The sequence below is a fragment of the Furipterus horrens genome, unplaced genomic scaffold (genome assembly GCF_987537825.1).
Source record: "Furipterus horrens unplaced genomic scaffold, mFurHor1.1.pri manual_scaffold_4, whole genome shotgun sequence".
NCBI classification, from domain to species: Eukaryota; Metazoa; Chordata; class Mammalia; order Chiroptera; family Furipteridae; genus Furipterus; species Furipterus horrens.
The window spans coordinates 15,164,201-15,183,350 of record NW_028327174.1 but is presented as its reverse complement, the minus strand read 5'-3'; the positions used below and the strand labels follow the sequence as shown (position 1 = coordinate 15,183,350).

General features: G+C 40.4%; 1 protein-coding gene across 5 annotated transcripts in view; it reads right to left on the bottom strand.

Annotated features, from left to right (window-relative positions):
• IGF1 (insulin like growth factor 1) overlaps window positions 1–19,150 on the bottom strand; it is a 70,520-nt gene that overhangs the window by 16,212 nt on the left and 35,158 nt on the right. For all 5 annotated transcript variants that reach the window (XM_090272604.1, XM_090272606.1, XM_090272607.1 and 2 more), the window contains exon 3: window positions 329–510. In XM_090272604.1, the coding sequence (XP_090128730.1) occupies window positions 329–510 (182 nt within the window). The remainder of the gene's footprint in view (window positions 1–328; window positions 511–19,150) is intronic.

The following is a 19,150-nucleotide window of genomic DNA, read 5'->3' as shown; positions in this document are numbered from 1 at the left end:
GCATAGGTTACACTATTCCACTAAGGGCTCTCAACTGGTGGGTTGCCAAGGTAGGGCTTCAGTTTTGTCTGACTCCCAAACTTATGTTTAGTCACTGTTCTCCTGCACCTTCTGGTTATTAGCTCATCCAGAGCAGGAGAGGAGAGAATTTGCAATGTGGGGTAACCGAAGGGATGGACATCTAGTGTGGGAAAGGAGCTCTTTTGACCTGTAAGCCAGGAGACTAAGGCGATATTATTCCCGTCTCCCCCACCCCGTACCCCCACCCCCAACACGTACGGGATACAGATCTCTTGAGGATGGCCATATCCCACCCCAGCTGGCTTACCTTCTGAGCCTTGGGCATCTCGGTGTGGCGCTGGGCACGGACCGAGCGGGCAGCCTTGGCAGCCTTGAGGGGAGCGCAGTACATCTCCAGCCTCCTCAGATCACAGCTGCGGAAGCAGCACTCGTCCACGATGCCTGTCTGAGGCGCTCTCCGACTGTTGGAGCCATACCCTGTGGGCTTGTCTGTGCAAATCAAATGCAGAGTGGCCTGGTGTTAGAGTGGGATATTCCATCTTTGCGGTGTCACCAGCCCCTGAAGACCCCCCTCTCCCCGCACCTAGGCTGCGCACACGTTTGTACGCCAACCTCTTTTTGAAGCTTCTCCAACAATTCCTGTCACCATAGATCCTTCTGGGGTCCAGAGTGTCTCCTGGGGTCTGTAATGTACGTGTTAGCACTACCTCATTCACAGCACACTTGTGTTCATTCTCCTGAAGTGCTCAGCAACATCAAGAATCTTGCGTTTGCCCAATCCTAGCTTTTCCTTACATGTTGGCTTAGTTGAGAAACTGCTAGGGGTATTAATGAAAAGAAGATCATGTATTCAGTTCTCTGAATCTTTTTAGCAAATCTGCATAGTTTTTATATGTAGGCTGGCCCCAATATTTGCCTTTTTTGCTTAATCGCTTCCACTGTAAAATCAGAATAAGCATCAGTGAAGTTTTAAATCTAGAAAGGACTGCCACTTCCCTGACGTGGAGTCTGAGACATGGAGTTGGAAATGACTCGGTCGAAGTCATCATGTAGCAAATGGTTGAATCAAAATTTAAACTCAGATCTTCTCTCTGCAAAGCTGGAGTGATTTGTAGAGCCCAGAAGACCCATTGTACAACTCTGGACAAGGCAGTTAAACTTCCTGGGCCTCACTTTACTCATCTGTAAAGTGGGGTTAGTGATATCTTTCTTGTAAGGATTGTTTGAGGATTATGTGTGATAATGTATGAAAAGTACTTAGAGTATCACCAAACACATAGTAGGTCTTAAACAAATATTGGTTTATGTCCTTTGAGCACCTCTTTCCAGGACCTTATATGGTTTGTTAAGAAACAGTGCGACCGTGGATTACATCCAGAAACTTTAGAATTTGGAGCTGATGCCAGTCCCAGTGTGATGGGGCTCCCTCCCTATTACACTACAGAGACCAGAACAATCAATTCTGGTCCCCCCCCCCAATTTTGTTTTCTTATGGAATAATTATCAGACCGAGAATGAACTAAATGTCCATCTTTCATGAGATTTGGATTGCCTGTAAGGAACACCATGAGTCAAATTTCTCTTGATATTTGCAAATCAGTTAAACCTATTTACTTGGCAAGTAGGTTTTGGTTTGGTTTCATTTTTTGTTTTGATTTGAACACACCTTTTCCTGGCTCTAGAATTAAAAGAAAGGGCAAAACAAGCTTCCATGGACCTTAAAAGGTACCTGAGTTCTTTGTAAGCTTGCTGTCATAGTAGAACTTCTGTTAAACCAAACCTTGCTTATACACCAATAAATAAAATTGATGAAAGTCAAACTGCGCTGATTCAGGCAAGGGCAGGGAGACCCGGTCTAACCTTTCTTTCACTTCCCTTAACTCCCTTGGGACGTGGCGAGGGTGGGGGTGGGGGTGGGGTGGACTGGGTTTTCTCCACTGTTGTTCAGGCTCCATGGAAGAAAATTTGTACACCATTTATCCAGAAAAATCCAATTAATCAATCTGACCTACATTCAGTCTTAATTCCTGGCACAGAAGACAGCATTATATTTTAAATAACAAAGTCTTCCATTTGCATAATAATGACGTCATTCTTTAGGATAGAATTTTGAAAGTCAGAATCCCTAAAGTGTATTTTGAACTCTCTGGATGGGGAATATCAGACCCAGGTTCATGGCTGACCACCACATTGGTTTGGCAGTCTTGGTGCTCAAAGGGCCAACCATTCCTGGCATCCTCGAAGAACTCAAATGCTCAGCACAGGAGACTGGGGATGCATATTCCCCATCAGGCAGGATCATTGTCACTTAGGACACCAGAGGGTAGTAACTCAGTGAGGGTTCAGTTTGTGGTCTCTCTGGATGGAGTCTGCTCCTTTCGCTGGGGCAAACCCTGTGGGCTCCTTGTGATTGAGGGCTTTGGGGGACCAGGCACCCAGTTGGAACTTCAGTGGGGCTTGAAGATCAGCCAGTGCAGAAGACTGAGTCTATAAAACAACTTTGCTTTTCCAGTCCATAGATCAATGAATTTAGGGACAGAGAGATTTAGGACTTTTCTGTAATGTTTTATAAAGAAAGTTTACCTTATGTCCATATATTTTTTTAAATGTTGTTGAAATAGTGGTATAAAGACCTGGATTTTGCCATAAAGGTAACTATCAGTTTTTCTACCACAAACCTAGAAAGATGTTTTTCTTTATCTATTCATAATGTCTACAATTGACTAATTGTATTTCATCGGGGATATATGAATATAACAGTGTCTACCTATTGCCTTTCAAAGTTTAATTAGTCCCTTGAAGTATCCTATAGGCTTGGTTTTTGGTTCTACATCAAGATATTTAACAAAAAAATCATTTCTCACCAGTTGAGAGGTCACAGTTGAGGGTCAAAGTTTTGCTCTTTATCTTCAAATGCCTCACATTACTTCTCTTTTCAGAACTGAAATAAAGACACTTGTTGCTATGAACTAACACTAGAAACCTGATACAATGTGGTTTACTAGAAAGGCAGTAACATAATTTGATCCAATATCAATTTTGAGAAAAACAAGGATTTTTAATGACCTCTAAATTGTAGCTACAGCCATTATGACTAAATTTTAAATGTCATAGAGCAAATTGTTCACCCTTTCCTTTAAAAACTCCTCATTAGGCACTCTGCAATTCTGCTCCAGTGGGTGGAATCACAACTTGGTAGGTGAGCGGGAAACAAATATTGGCTTAATACAAGAAAAAAAAAATTGTAACAATTTGAACTCAAAGGTTTTAAAAATAGGACAGACTTCTTTTAAAATTAATAAACTTCCTGTTGCTAGAAGCAGTTAAGTAAAAGTTATATGAGCACCTATGAAGACCCTAGGATTATATTCCTGTACTGACCACAATGTATGACTGCTATGGTGCTTTCTATTCCAAAGAATCTGTAACAAGTGAAGAAATGCAGAAGAAAACCCATCCAGGCCAAATATTCAATACAGTTAGAAGCCATATGCATTGTCTTCGAGAAAGGTTGAAATATTTTCTATCTTACAGGGTGAAAAAAAATTACGTTTGTCATTGAGCTCCCCAAGGTGCTCAAAACATTTTTCCGTACTTGATGCTAAAACAAAAGACAGGTGACTGGAATAGTCCCTTCTACAACTAGGTATGGTTCCAGAGTTCTTTCGTACTGACATAATGAAGTGTCTGCACAGTCACTCAGTCATTAAAGTGAACAGACGTATATAAAAGTTAATAGAATTTTTCTTCTTGACAAAGTCTTGACAGTGAGAATTGACCTATTTATATATTTATTTTGTCAGTAATTTTTCTCCAGAGCATTCAAATTGAAGATTGCTTAGCAGACAAGTTGGCCACCACCTAACCTAGGCCTTGAATCCCCTGTGAATAGATATCATACGTAGTTACAGTGCACTGGTGTACCTTGAAAGTTAGACAAATGACAGGATTCCAATGGTTAAACAACTGGCTTATATAATAATAGCACTTCCCTTTAAATAATGCATGGTCAGTGGAGTAATTCAATAATCTTCAGGGCAAACTTGCTAGTTACAAGGGTTTTGGGCAGAATTGTGGCATCATCAAAACCACACCAATTAGCTGAGTGTCACATTTTGTCCTGGTTGCAAGCCACTCGCTTCCTTTCATCCCTGAAGGAGAAGGGGTAAGGCTGAGATTTAACTGGTGTCATCACTTCTAGAGAAGAGAACTCTGGTCATTCATCACTGGTAAAAATGACACTACCTCTTCTGGTACTACCTAGGGTTGTGTTTCTTATAATTTTCCGGGAATGTAATTGGAACATTGTACTCAACTTTCATTAACCTTTGAAACTTCCCTTCTTGTTTATTGAGAATGCTTTATTTTAATTAATTTAATTTTACCACTAAAAAGAGGAGACACTGATTTGAAGAATCAGTATTTAAATAACAAAAAATGCAAACATTTTCCATATAGGGAAATATGCTGTTCTGAAGATATTACATTTGTTACTCTGTGGGTTCCGAGGAATAAAATTGATCTCTACAAATTGCTAACAAAAGGAGGTTCTATTATAAATTCGATCATATTTTGAGAGCAGGAAAAAAGAAGTAAGACCATTCAAGTTGAACCATTCAAACGCTATTTCTAGAAAATTCACAATTATGGAAAAAAGAAATAGGATTATTAACTTATGAAAAAGCTAATTTGAATTTAACTTTGATTAACTGAGGTGAGGATTGATTACATGATCAAATACTACAATTAAAATCTACAGAAAGCAGAAAGTTATGTTCCCTTCTCGAACTCTTTATCCAAAACCTCCAGGCATGAGTGACAGCTTAGAATAACTCAGAATGGTTAGTTTCTTAGCACAGCATTGCTCCATGGACTATCTTATCCAATAGAAACTCATTCTGGTGACATGCTTTTGCATGGGATTGTTGTAGAAAAGTTGGGTAAAGTGTGAATAATTTTAAAGTTTTCTCCATTTTAGTATTCAGTTGTTATTTTCATTTCTGGAAAAATTAGAATCAGTTCTCAATATTGCTTACACATTTTGTGGATTTCTATGCAAAACTGGACTCCATTCATGAATTCCTAATATAAAGAAAATTATGATAAGATTATTATCCAGACCCAAAATGTAATACTACCTTGAATTGGTAGGATTCACATTTTACTTAAAGCCTTTCGATAAGTCAATATTTTACCTTTTAAAAAGTCTATGGAAATCACACTTGCATTAAAACACTTTTGAGACATATGTATTCATGTGCTTAGTAAAGATGTGGATTTCACTACTGTAAACAAGCCACAACACTATGCACTTAGATTAATATAGGCATAGTCACATAGATATTAAAACATATATTAGGAATTAAGTGACTTACCATTAGTATCAAAACTATTGCCAAACATTTTGAAATTAGAATTGTTTTTGAAGAAGTTTTCTAAAGTATGTACTTATTGCCTGCCTTATACAGTGCTAGAGGACTCTACATTTCTGCTTTTCTGAAGAAAGATTTTTCCAAGTAAGATTGACCTTTGGCATCTGTAAAAGTGAACACAGAAAATGTTCTCTTTTCTATGAACTGCATGTCACAAACTTTTCTTGAAAACCTATCAAATGTAGGCATCGATTTCACTTTGGCTTGTGTTAATTTTTAATTGCCAGTGTTTGTTGGTCCCACTACTTCTCCATTGGACGAGATCATCTTTTCTAGGAATTATGACCCTGTCTGACCTGCCAACACCCCCAGCACTCAGCAACTCTTTCGCAGCTACTAAAATTCTCATAACTCAAAAGACCAAAGTCTTTCTATTGCCCAATCAAGTCAATGTTTGTGTATCTTTGGGCCTAAAAAGAATGAAACAGAGAGCTGCCCCTTTGTTCAAACCCTCTTTTCTTTTGGAAGCTCCAACTCAAGGGCAGGTGTGAAAATAGTGCCATTCAGCCTGCCTCTGTCTCCCAGGCCAGGGAACTAAAGCCCAAGGCCTAGAGACAAGAGAACTAGAGATTCAGAGGAGAAACATTACTGTTTTAGGACTCTTTGGAGAAATGGGCCGACAGAGTGGGAAGCGATGTGATGTATTACTTTATCCTGATATAATGCCCTGGAGGATGAGCGTCTTGCCAGGACAGCACAATTTACTAGCTTAGTTCTGTTTCCAGGGCTTGGAGGAGCTAGATGTAGCCAACAAAATATTAAACTTTGGCAAGAGAAATGCTTTGCTGGACAGAAATGTTGTCCTAAGGGAACGGTTTGGTTTATCAACATCTAAGGTAAAAGATAATCAAATGCCAAAGAGGTCATTTTTATGTTTGAATTATTTCAATTGGGTCTGCTATATAAGTTAGCTACTACTTTCTAGTTATATAGCTTCAATTATTTAGAACATATGATAGGACTGGAGTATGATCTGCCTGTGACATCTGTCGTGCCAACAAAGGAAGCACTATGTGGAGTGGCTAAAAGCACAGGTTTTGGAGTCAGACAATCCTGGACTCTGCCACTTATTCACTCTTCACCTGGACAAGACACCAAATCTTCCAAGACTTAGATCCTTTTATGTAAAATAGACATAATAAAGAGTAACTCCCAGGGCTACTGTGAAGGTTATATGAGAATGTATGTAAAGTATTTTGCACAATGCCTGATAGGTAGTAAACTCTAAATAAATGTTAGTTGCTATTATTATTATTATTATTATTATTATTATTATTGAGTTGAATTGGCTAACAAAGCTATCTGGGTAGATATCCTCTTCCTCTCTTAAAAATGTACCCTTCCCAAAATTTCACTGAAAAGATGCCTTTCTAGATAAAGGAAGACTGTTCTCTATTAAAATGAATGAATATCTGTTCTTTTGAAAGGCTATCCAAGCTTTATGTTGTATACAAGGGTGGGTTTACAATACAAATAAGTAATACAATTATCAATAAGACAAGAATGACCCTTGTGTTTTGCATACTCATGACTATAAACCCACATTGGCCTGCTCTTGTAGGCTGTTCTGAATAGTTTTAATATGAAATACACACTTTATGAGAATGGATCCTGCAACCAAGTCAAACAAGGTCAAGGCACGTGGGCTTCTTTTGGCCACTTGTTACCATTGCTTTCTCCGAAATAATCTACTTTCTAAAATAATTGGGTTTTCAGTATTGGTATCCATTTGCTTATTTCAAAACAGTGTGGCAAGGCATAAGAGGGGCAAAATACAGGTCAGAGGGGTTTCCCAGTCACTTTCAACAAGCCTGCACATTTCTCTCCTCTCTATTTCACGCTGCACCTCTCTCTTTTCTCTTCTTTACCTGTATCTTCCAGTCTCCTGCTATTGGCAGCCATTGACATTTTTTTACTCACTGATGAACTTCTGGGCAAAAGCTCATGCTACGTGGAGTTCATGGTAGGCTAGGAATTTGAGTTTAGTTTCCTCCCTGGAATGACTGAGAACTAAGGCGCCATCTCCTGCCAAACAAGCTTTGGGAATAAGCAGCCCCTGAGTATACAATGTCACCAGCCCCATGTAATCACTACTCCATCTTGGACCCATGCCGGAATGGATGAAAACAGACCACAAGAGAAAGGATAAGAAGGGATGTTGAGGAATCGCGTATGTGGACCTTAGTTATCTCATTTTGGTTGAGAAAGACTGTGACGGAAATTGTAAGGTGACCCTGGCTCCAAGCTGGAGATTGTAGCCATGCCACGAGCATTATCTCCTATTCTTTCACTGTTATTGTTAGTCTACTCTTTCAGATGTGGGAAGAGAGGCCTTGTAGGCAAAACAGAAGGCACTCGTGAATAGAGGGGAACGCCCCTCCTTCTGGTTCCACAGATAGATGAATCAGCCAAAGGAGCATTAAAACACATTCTCTTTATTTTTAGTTTCACTCTAAAGTCTATCATTTCTCTTTTCTTTGCAACTTGGCACCTGCCCTGTGTTCTCAGGGGCCCTGCTCCCTGTCAGTCTCTTCACTTGGGCCTCCGTGTTTTGCTCAGGGAACATCTGGAGCTTTTCCCAGGGGTGGGTGTGACACGGTCAGGATGGCAGGTGAAGGCGGAACGTCTGCCAGGGAAGTCTGGTGCGTCTGAGCGAGAGTGTCAGGAGGTGGAGGCCCCATGAGGAGAGGTGTCCGGGCCCGCATCAGGGGGCGAGCTGGCGGAGGGCAGCCTCCACAGCAGCAGAGACAGTCCTTGACATTATTGCAGAGCAGAAACAGCCAGAGCCGGCAACAAATTGAACGCAGGGAGAGAAGGAGGAGGGAAGGCGGAGAAGGCGGTTAATACACGACATGACATAAATAACTGTCCGGTGTGCGCTTCGGTGCCAGTTGGGTTGTGTGGGGTGTGCCTTTCACACCGACATGTCAACAGTGTTGTTTCTGTACTGAAAGGTCCTGGGGCGTGTTTCTAGAGCACACAGCACAGGGCAATACGCAGAGAGGGAATGAAAACAACATTGGACGCCAGCCCCCGAGCCTTTGTGTGAACTCACAAGTCATTCAAACTCTCTGAGATTCAGTTTTCTCACGTAGACAACCAAAGCACTAGGTAATAATATTAAGCACTTTTATTGACAAGATGACTCTAAGGATTACCTGGATGGTTATGCTACCCACTTTTTTAATCAATAAGATATATATGGCATATCAGTGTTTCTCCTTAAAATGAGGCAAATACATAATGAAGAGAAGTTTTATGAGAGAACCAGGGATTTTCTTTCTATCAGGTTCAATTTTTGATAAGAACAAGATATGTAGGCTGGATTTTAGGAAATCAGGGATCAATGTTAAGTTTGGTGGAGGAAAATGGGGAAAATGTCCAATATGGAGGTAGGCTGAAGTAAGGTGGGGAGATAAGACCATCTATGGGGATTATACAAGGCAGCTCAAGACAGGACACATGTGTAATTAGAAAAAGGACAAGAAGGATGACAGTCATTTACTGGACACTTGAAACAGTGGAAAGAGTCAAATACATTTTGAAAACCAGGGTCCTAAAGCTTTGAAGAATAAGGAAAAGGAATGACCCTCACTTGAGTGCGTGCTTGGAAATGAGGATTAGTGTGAGAAGACTCTAGAAATCCCGGGGCATGACTCACTACCACCACATTGTACAAAGCTCCGTCTTCAAAGACAGGTAAGTGACAGGCTCTAGGAAGGTGGTTAATATTGTTGATCTTCCTAGTGCTCAATGTGGCCAGCATTTTATTTTACTAGTTTCCTCAGTATCTGTCAATGGTATATGAATCCTCTGCACAATATTCAGTTCTTGCCAGGGAACAGATGCATAGTGTTCCTTAAAAATTCCAGCTATCACTACCTGTTATCTCATCTCCAGTAATGTGAATGGGCTTCTAGGAAGGTCATCATCTCTGCTATTGGTACCCAACTTCTGCCCAGAGGATAAAATTAGAATATGACCATTATAAACATGGCTTTTCAAACATTTCCCTTTTTTGTAAAATAAGCTAATGTTAAATGAAATTTTAAAGTCTGTACAAGGAGTTCTCAAGCATGTGTTAATATCTTTCATCAAAATACTTAGGTATGCAGACTCAGGCAGAATGGGTTCATTTAGAGAGTGATTATATTTTCAGGAAACTTCAGCTAAAATCTGGACTTATCAGACCCTCTTTTCTTTCTTTAACTCCTATGGAATTTTGCTGCTATAACATTTCCCTTACTATTTGATTGCTTAAACATGACCAAGAGGTTTTTCTCAAAGTATTGTATTTTAGAATTTTATATATCTTTGCACATGATAGCAAGACTCAAAGTCAACTTTAGAGGATTCTTAGTAATCTGTCAACCACTGAACCTGCTAGCTTTTTACCCCTAAAACTGAACTGAACTGAAGAAAAGACTATGAATAAGAAGAAAGAGCGGTTTGGTTCAGCTACAGCCTGTCTCCAAGCTAGATCCTGTCCTCATCTTTATTTCATCTGGGGTCAATATCATGCCCATATCTCCAAACCTCGTTACATACTTTATAGCAAATGTTATTATCAATCAAGAATATTACCTGATCTTATTTATTTCACTAAATTCAATAAAGAAAAAAACATTCTTAGTTTTTGATATTGGCTGAAAAAAATCAAACTTTTTATTTTTAATTTTTTCTCACTATTCCAACACACTGTGAATAAATGACCACATCACTCTGGGACACCACTTTGAGGCAATGGTCACTTGGCCTCCTAGACAATCACTCACTTCTGTGAATTTCCTTTCTGCAAACTGGGGACAATTGCCCCAGCAGTTATATTCAGTTTATCACAAAACCTATCCACGGTTGCAGAGCTAGTTAGCTTCATTAGGAGTAAGCAATGTGAGGCTTAATGTGACATAAAGCTGGGGAGGCTCCTTTGGGCAGGGACACAGGACCAGAATAACTGCTTGTGGGACATTTTATTTCCCTCAACACTTGCCTTCTGTCTCCTCTCTTTGGCTCAGATCTGTATTGGGAAGGCTGTATGGAGGTACTGCTTATGCTAATATTTAGACATAATTGGCTCTGTCCTAACCAGCTAGAAATGAGGGCCCAAGCTCAGAGGCAAGGTGTTACCTCCTGATGGACAGTGTTTTAGCCCAGCAACCTCCATTTTATCTTCCCAGACTTCCACTAAGTACCGATGTTCCAATAAACCCATCATTGTAAGATGAAAATATCTTGTTGAAAATGCAGTTAATACTACAGTGAGGAGTATCATCTGTTTACCCTTGCAGTCACATGACTGACTGGGAGCTGGAGGCTCCCTGCCTCTGTCCAACATCATGAGGGTGTATCGTATTGCATATTGCTAACCCAGAAAAAGACCAACATTCAAAATTCAAAGTACAGTTTCTAGTGAATGCATATTGGTTTTGCACCATCATAAATTTTAAAAATCATTAAGTCGAACCATAATAAGTCAAGGACCTTCTGTACCTGCTTTTTCTACTGCTTCCTCTCACACTTGTGAGAAAGGAGAATATCAAATCCATGGACCTCTGGCCCTGACCAGTGTGGCTCAGTTGGTTGGTCATCGTCCTGCAAAGTGAAAAGTCACCAGTTCGATTCCTGGTCAGGGCACATGCTGGGGTTGTGAGTTTGGTCCAAGGTTGAGGCTGGTACAAGAGGCAATGGATCAATGTTTCTCTCCCCCCCCCCTTTTCTTCTCTCTGAAAATAAAATATTTTTAAAAATCCATGGATCTCTGGATGGGTATGGTCTCCACAATCACCATGATGGCAAACAGACGGATATTTGTACAAAAAAACTGCATATATAAACTGTTAGGTTGATGAGAAGAAATGACCCCTTAAGGTCTTATAGCAGCTTCTGTATAATAGGGATGGGAGAAGAGAGGTGAAGATTTTTGACTGCATAGTAGGTTCTCATAAGAGAATGTAGAGAGCTACACAGATCCCCATTCCTGAACTGTGAACTTAAGTCATTGGCAATGACTTTTAAAGAAAAGTATGGTAGGAAAAAAGGGGCTGCTGGTTTAGAAACATTTTAATTTACTTCTAAGATTTGCTAATTTATTATTTTTTGTTTTCAGGCAACATTTAGTCCTCCTCTTCCTTTGCTCCTGATTCAGGATGAAACATTGTTTAAAGTCACTTGTGAAGTCTTCGTCTTCCAATATCTTCTCACTGCACCAGTACTCCTTTGGTCCTGCGATGTCTGCCCTCAGGAGGCATTTTCTGCAGTCAGACTACGAGCCATCATATAAATTCCTTTTATTCTTCAGAACATCTGTGCCTTCTTCTGCCACATCTCATTTCCTGATACTCAATAGGGCACAAATCACCTTGGACTTCTCTTTTCAGGCTGTTGATGTCTTAATACTCTCCTTTCCACCAAATTCCTCTCTTGTCCTTGGCTGTGGCTCTTGGCTTCCCAGCCTTCTCATCACCCTGTCTAGGGTAGCCATCTCTGGTCCCACCAAGAGTCGTATATTTCTTCCAGCCTTCTATCTAAAATTATGTATTTTCTTAAATGCAAGATTTGCTATGCAGACCATGCTCCCTGGTTTAAGCAAAATTAAGCTCCCTAACATGACTTAAACATAGGAGGACAAACATCTCCATGCAACAAGAACACTTGAAAAGACACAAACCTAGAGGGTACTAATCAGCTAATGAAAAAAAAAAAAAAACTATAATGAGACCCCAAAATATAATCAAATGAGATCAGAAACTTTTCCATTAAACACAAGCTTCTTCTCAGATTGAAAGGGGGGCATTTCATTCTGCTGTTCATTTTATATTTAAACTTATTTATTTGACATTTAGAACATCAGGAAGCCTTGAAATAATAACTACCAATAGCTTCCTTTTGGTGAGTGCTTTCTATTAAGCTACTATTGCAAATATTACTTTTCATGTCTTATCTCATTTACATCCTACAGCAACTACATGGAATAGGCATTATTATTATAGCCATTTTGCATATGAGCAAACAGGTGTAGCAAGGTTAGTAACTTAACCCAAACCATATAGCTAGTAAGTACAGAGCCAGTTAATTGGGGACATCTTGTAAGTGAGAGAATTCCCAGGTGAGATCAAACTCTTAAGTTGACACTGTTACTGGAATTCCCAAAGGTACATAATGCTAATATTCATGAAGGTATGTATGAGTGAGGTCATGTAAGTCAGAAGACCAAGCCCAGGATTTCATCATGTGCAGTAGACAGAGTTTTATCCTGGGTACTCCAGAGAGTGCCAGAAGGAATGTCATGCATGGCTTTTGCCAGAGACAGAAGTCTGTGCAATCCTGCCATTGAGGGCAAAGCTCACTTCTCACCCAGTACACTGTGATTTTTTCCAGTTTCAAATGGGTCAGTTGGCTCTGTCTGTCATGCAGCCAGACCAGTTTATTTCCAATCTCCTTGAACTGCTTTAAGTTATAAAAAAACTTATCAGAAATTAATATAGACATTTTACTCATTATCTTGGCATCCTAACCAATCACATTATCTTCATTTTTGTAACTTTTCTAGTTCTCATCCAGATGTACACATTTTGACAGAGCTACAGTCACAACCTAAATTTAAGGTAGCTTTGTGTTTCTTTCACTTAACATTATATCACAAACATTTTTCATACCGCTGCATATGCTTCATAATTATCATTTTAAAGCCACAGAGTACTTTATTAAGTAGATCTGTCATAATTTATTTTTTAACTACTTTCTCATTATTAGACATTTAGGCTATTTACAGTTTTATCATAATTTTAACTAATATAGCAGTGTCTCTGAGCACATAACTTTCTACCCCTTTGAGATCATTTATAAGACTTAATTCCCAGGAGTGGAATTACTAAGACAAAGGATATTATCAGACAGTCTTATTTTTTTCTGAATATAAGTGCATTTAATATTTTTGACAAAAGCTCACCATTTTGCATAAGGACCAGAAAGGAAGACCAAAGGACCGAAGCAGAGAATTATAACCAGATTTTCTTCTAAGATTAGAAAAGAAACGGCCAAGGTGGAATGCAAACAGGAATCTTACCTGCATCCCATGAATGAGAATAAGAGAACCAATCTCTGTTTTCAATTACTAGTGCAGTTTCCTCTGAAGGAAACATGGGGTGTAACCAAGACTTGGGCTTGGTACCCAAAGGTTTGCCAAGTAGAAGAAAAACCAGGGAAAATGAAATTGATGACAAGAGAAACTGATTCTCAACTTTCAAAAGCACCAAGTACCTGTCAGTTTTTTTCTTTAGGGTGGGGAGAGAGGAAGGCCAAGGAGTCAAGACAGCACCACACCCCACTGTATGGAGAGGGGGAATATGTTCTAAATAACACTCTGCTTCTATGCTCCTTCTGAACAGAGGTCTTTTCTGGGTCACCAGGCTCCTGCCCAATATGCTGTCTTTCAATCTTCTTTCAGGGAGTAATATCCCTGACAGCCTGCCTCCCTAACCAATACAAAAATTTGGCCAACTACATCTGTCTTCCTTCAGCCACATCATTTCTCTCTTGATGGTAAATTATGCAATCCCCAATGTTTATTGAGCACCTAATATGTTCTAGACACTGCTCTCAGTACTGAGGATCCAAAGTGAACAAAACAGACAAAAATGAGATAAGAGGTCACCATCCCCTTTATAACCCTGATGATTATGACAATTATAAAGGAAACTGTAGTGTAGGGTTGCTGAACTCAACAGTTTAATGACAACTGCCCAGAGCCATTAAGGCTGAGTTTAGCAGGAGACATTGCCTTTAGGCTCCTGGGAAATCCCTGCCTGAGGACTTATTCCCACTAACCTCTGTGAAGGTGTAAAACGATTCCTTTGTGCATCATAAACTATCCCTTAACTATCTATTAGCCTTTATTTTCTGTTTAATGAGAACTGGTTCAATTCCCCAGCTTGATTTGAAGCATCTTAAGTGTCTCATATTACTGTGTCTAGAAGCACAATCAGGCACTTCATAAATGCTCACTGATTAGTGGGCTGAAAAGTTGAGAGAAAAATCAGTACACAGAGAGGCACAATGTAAAGAAATGTTTACAGAGGAAAGAAACGACCCAACATCTCTGTTTCCTTTCTTATTAAAAGGGGATGATAAGAGTATTGACCTCTACCAGGTTGTGATGAGTTAAGGCAAATAAAGAGCTGGGAACAGCAAGGGGCATAGAGCAAGCACTCATGAAACAGCACTTTCTAGCCCCATCCTAGGCAGGGCCATTGATGAATTCATTATGAGGCTGTGTGGTGAAGCGGTTAGAGCACAGGCTCTGGAGCCAGTGTGCCTGAGTTTAGATGCCGGCTCCACCCATTTCTAATTATGTGGCTGTGGGTAGATTATTTAAACTCTCAGTTCTCATTTGAAAAGGGGATGCAAACCCACCTCACAGGGTCCTTGTGATGAATGCATGAGTAAGCACTTACCACATGTTAGCTACAATTACTCAGCAAGGAGTCAGTGAATGGCGATTATGTGCCTGGACTCGGGGTTCAGAATACTGATGAGGACAAAGGAGTGAGGGTATGTGTCCTCTCTCCTCCCCTGCCCCCGCCCCCCCACCAAGCTAACTCCAGAGCTAACTGCAGGGAGTGCCTGGCAGTTCACAAAACACTTTCATACACATTCCGCCCTGCCACCATTTCAACAACCCTAGGAAATAGATGGAATTATTCCCATTTTATAGATGAGAAAACAGAGTTTAAGTGACTTACAAATCTAGAAGTTCTTTTGAGTCTAGTTAGTAAAACTTCTCCACCCACATACTTGACCCCTGACCCCCATGAAAGGGTGAATTTCAGGTTCATAAATCTGTGGAGGTCCCAGAAATAGCCAGAGCCCAACATGACCAGCAGGCAGTGGGGTGGACGGTGACAGGATGATATATATCAGTGCTTCTCAAATGTGAGCCTGCCTCAGTATCTCCTAGAGGACTGGTTAAAATATCGTCACTGGGCCCCACCCTCAGAGTTTCTGTATTAATAGGTCTGAGCTGTGCCTGAGAACCTGCATTTCCGACAAGTTTGTAGCTGATGCCGGCGCCTCTGTGTGATGTGGACTTCCAACAAGTGTACAGCGTATGATATACGATTAATTAGAAGAGCACTAGAGAGGAAAAAGGGCCAATGAGGACTGCAGTTCTGGGATCTCCAGAAAGGCTTCATATCTCTTGATTATTGCCTAATATAGGTATCCATATGTTAGTCTAGTAAGCAGAACGAGTTTTATCGAAGAAGGAAAATAAAAGTCATTACCCTCCAAAGAAACCAAACCGAAACAAAAAATACATGTTGATCTTTTTCCCCTTCCTGCCTTATTTATTTACTCCATCTGTGTCATTCTGTCTTCTAGCTAGCACTTGAAGACAACATGCCAGGTAGGTTACAGGGAAGGAAATCAGAGCCTTCTCAGGTTCCCTGGCCAAAACTAAAGCTAGGAACACAGGGACATCCTATAATAATAAAAGCTGCCTTTACTAAGTACCAGGTTGAATTTATTTTTAGGCTTTCAAAATTGTTAGGTGTGTATTTAAGCCAATCTGCATGATTGTAAAACTTAGTTCAGAAGACAGACTTTCCGAGGACCTAAATCTACCTTTTCTGTGTTTTCTCCTTTTATAACCTCCTAGGGCAATGCAGAGAAGCCGAACAGGTAGAGTGGGTTTCTGGCACACCTTCAGGAGCACATCATCAAAGCACCCTTTCATGGATCATTCAAAACTTGTGGCAGAGGAGAGCAATCTGGAAATACACTACTGATGATTGCCTATAGAAGAGGTGGTTACATAAACCAAAGGACGTTCAAGTTTACAAAAAAAGAACAAACGTATAGTTTGTTATTTGTCACTCAGGCTACACATCACCAAAATTTCTCAAGCAAGTGTTAGGATTGATCTTTCAGAAAAAATGGTTAATTAATTCAACTGCTTCCGTATGGAAGTGGCAGAAAGAGGGCAGAGGCTGCTCTACTTTTTTCTCAGCCCTTCTCCTGAGAGTGTGTACAAGGCTCTTGTGGCCTTAAATCAAATGGTTCCCTGCAGTCAGGAAATCCATATTGGGAGCACTGGGAGGAGAGCTGGGGCCACTGCTGGCTTGACAATTATAACTTTCCTCCAGGTCCCTGTTTCCATTTCCCTTTAAAGAAGGAGTTGGATTTTTAATGATTCTCTCTCTAGTCACTTCCCTCCAGTTGCCTGGCTAGGTCGTTTCAGTACACGCTTTCTTCACAGATCTTTTTCTGAAGAAGATCAGAGGGGAAATGACTTCATTTACTAATTGGGAAGCCAACTGGGTATCCCCAGGGTTGGCAGGTACTTCTGTGGTGAGGAGTCTCCCCACCCTCTCTGACTGTTTCTCGGGTAGCAATCACCATGGGAGCCTCTGGGGAGGTGGCAACAGGCGCAAGGACACTTATAAGCCCCCCTTGTGTACTGAGCACTGTATGAAGGCTGCAGGAAGCTTGTGAGGAGGAAAAACACTTGGCCAGGTTCTAAGAAACCCAGAGACTAATAAAAATGGGGACCAAAGGGTCAACAGGATCTCAGAGCAGAAACTTATTAGAACTTGAGCACCAACAGGTCCTTAGAAATCCTCATCTGTGGGTGAGTTCTGAGGGGAAGCCTGTGAACCCTCTGCATGATGTGTAATTATGTATGTTTGTGGCTTTTCCTGGACAGAGGAAATTCAGACACTCGAAAGGGTCTCAAGATGAAATATTGCCCTTTGCAATGACACGGATGGATCTTGAGAATATCATGCTAAATGAAATAAGTCAGACAGAAAAAGTTAACCTGTATGTGTACTTCTATGATCCAATGTCACCTCAATAAATTCAATAAAAAAAGAAAAAGAAAGAACCATATGGTTCACTCATATGTGGGATATAAAATTGAAAGCAACAAATGAACAAACAAGACAAGGAGGTAAACAAGAACTCATAGACACAGACAACAGTGTGGTGGTCACCAGAGAACATGGGAGTAAGGACACAGTAAAGGGTAAAGGTGACAGGTGAAGATTTGATGTTGGGTGGCGGGCACACAATGCAATATACAGCTGACATATCATAGAATTATACACGTGAAACCTAGCCAATCTTATTAACCAATGTCACCCCAATGAATTGAATTAAAACATTCTCCAAAGGCTCCATGATGTGAGGAAACTAGGGAAGTACAGGTCCAAGTTCTGAGAGAAGCTTGTCTTGCATACATTATACCTTTCAGAAACAGCCAGGTCTGGCTTGTACATTGGCTGCTGTGATCAGAATCATACCTCAAATGCCAACTCCAATGTCAAAAGACTTCAAAGGACACAAGGTATCTCCTCAGCCCAGCATTCACCCAAGAGTGGGCTCTTCAAGAGGTTCCATGCCAAAGGCTTAAGAATCAGCTGCAAATGTTATCACACTTTGGAAAGCCTTAAAGTTCACCAGCCTATCTAAGGTTTTGAGACGTCAGTGAAGACATCTATTTGTTGTCACCAAAGTCCACTCTCCCCACTTACTGGCCCTCTAGGAATGTTTATTAACTTTCTGAGGACCTAAAGCAACTATATCCTGAAATTCCTTCTGTTTATCACATCTTTTGTTTAAAGAAATGATAAAGAGTCCTTTGAAAATGTTAGTAATTAACTTTAACTAATAAATGGCACATTGTCAGCCATTAACATCCCAGGAAAAGAAAGTTCTAGGTCTGGGAGAAGAGAGACAAAAGGAAAGTTGGTTTGCTAAAGGGAATTGGTTCAGAATAGCAGACCCTGCCCGCTAGACTATAAGGTCTTTAGAGCTCCCTTCTTGGGGAGGTCTCCTCTCCTGTCTCCCCCATCTAAGGTAGCCATTACCCTGAGGACTATTGTTCCATTGTTTCTTTCAAAACATTTATCAAGAGTTGACATGGTAATGTTTATTTATTGGTTGACCTGTAATTTGTCTCCCCCCATCATCCCCTTTGGAATGGGAGGTCCGTGAAAGGAAGAAGAGCCTTATGTGTCCTCTTCACTGCTTTAAACCCAGCACCCACCCCATGTCTGCAGAGAGTAAGTGCTTAATGAAACAGGAACGTCTGTTCATAGCCCCAGTGCTTATATCACTGGTAGTGGAAAACATGTTGGTTGAATAAATGAGTGGAGAGGGGCAGTCTGCATTGCTTTTCAAGCTAAAACCACACTTGTGGGTCTTGGAAGAAATGAGTGACATTCAGGCCCTTCTAGGGTTGATATAAATTGAGATTCCTTCCTCAAGAACTGAAGTTAATAGACTAGAGTGTCTTTCATATTGCACTGAGGCAGAAAAACATCTTCAAATGTTAGGAGGTAGGATTAGAATTTGAAATGACCTTTAACAATTTAGAAAGGAGAGAGGTCATTAAAAACAGAAAGATGTTTAAAATGGACAAAAATGGACTCCAACGGTCAGAGAGAAGTACTATACAGCAAAATAACTGTGGGCCCTGAGTGAGCAAGAAAGTACTACAACAAAACTGTAATATGAGGAGTGTGAATGTCGAGAATTATGAAATGAAAGCCTAGAGTTAATCCTTCCACAAAACTTGGCATCGCTGAGGTTTTAATTAGAGTGGGAACTCAGATTTCATCCTTCTATTTTAAGACTCATTTGGGGAAACTGGAAAGGGTCCAGATAGAAGTTAAAAAAAAAAAAAAGATTAACTGGAC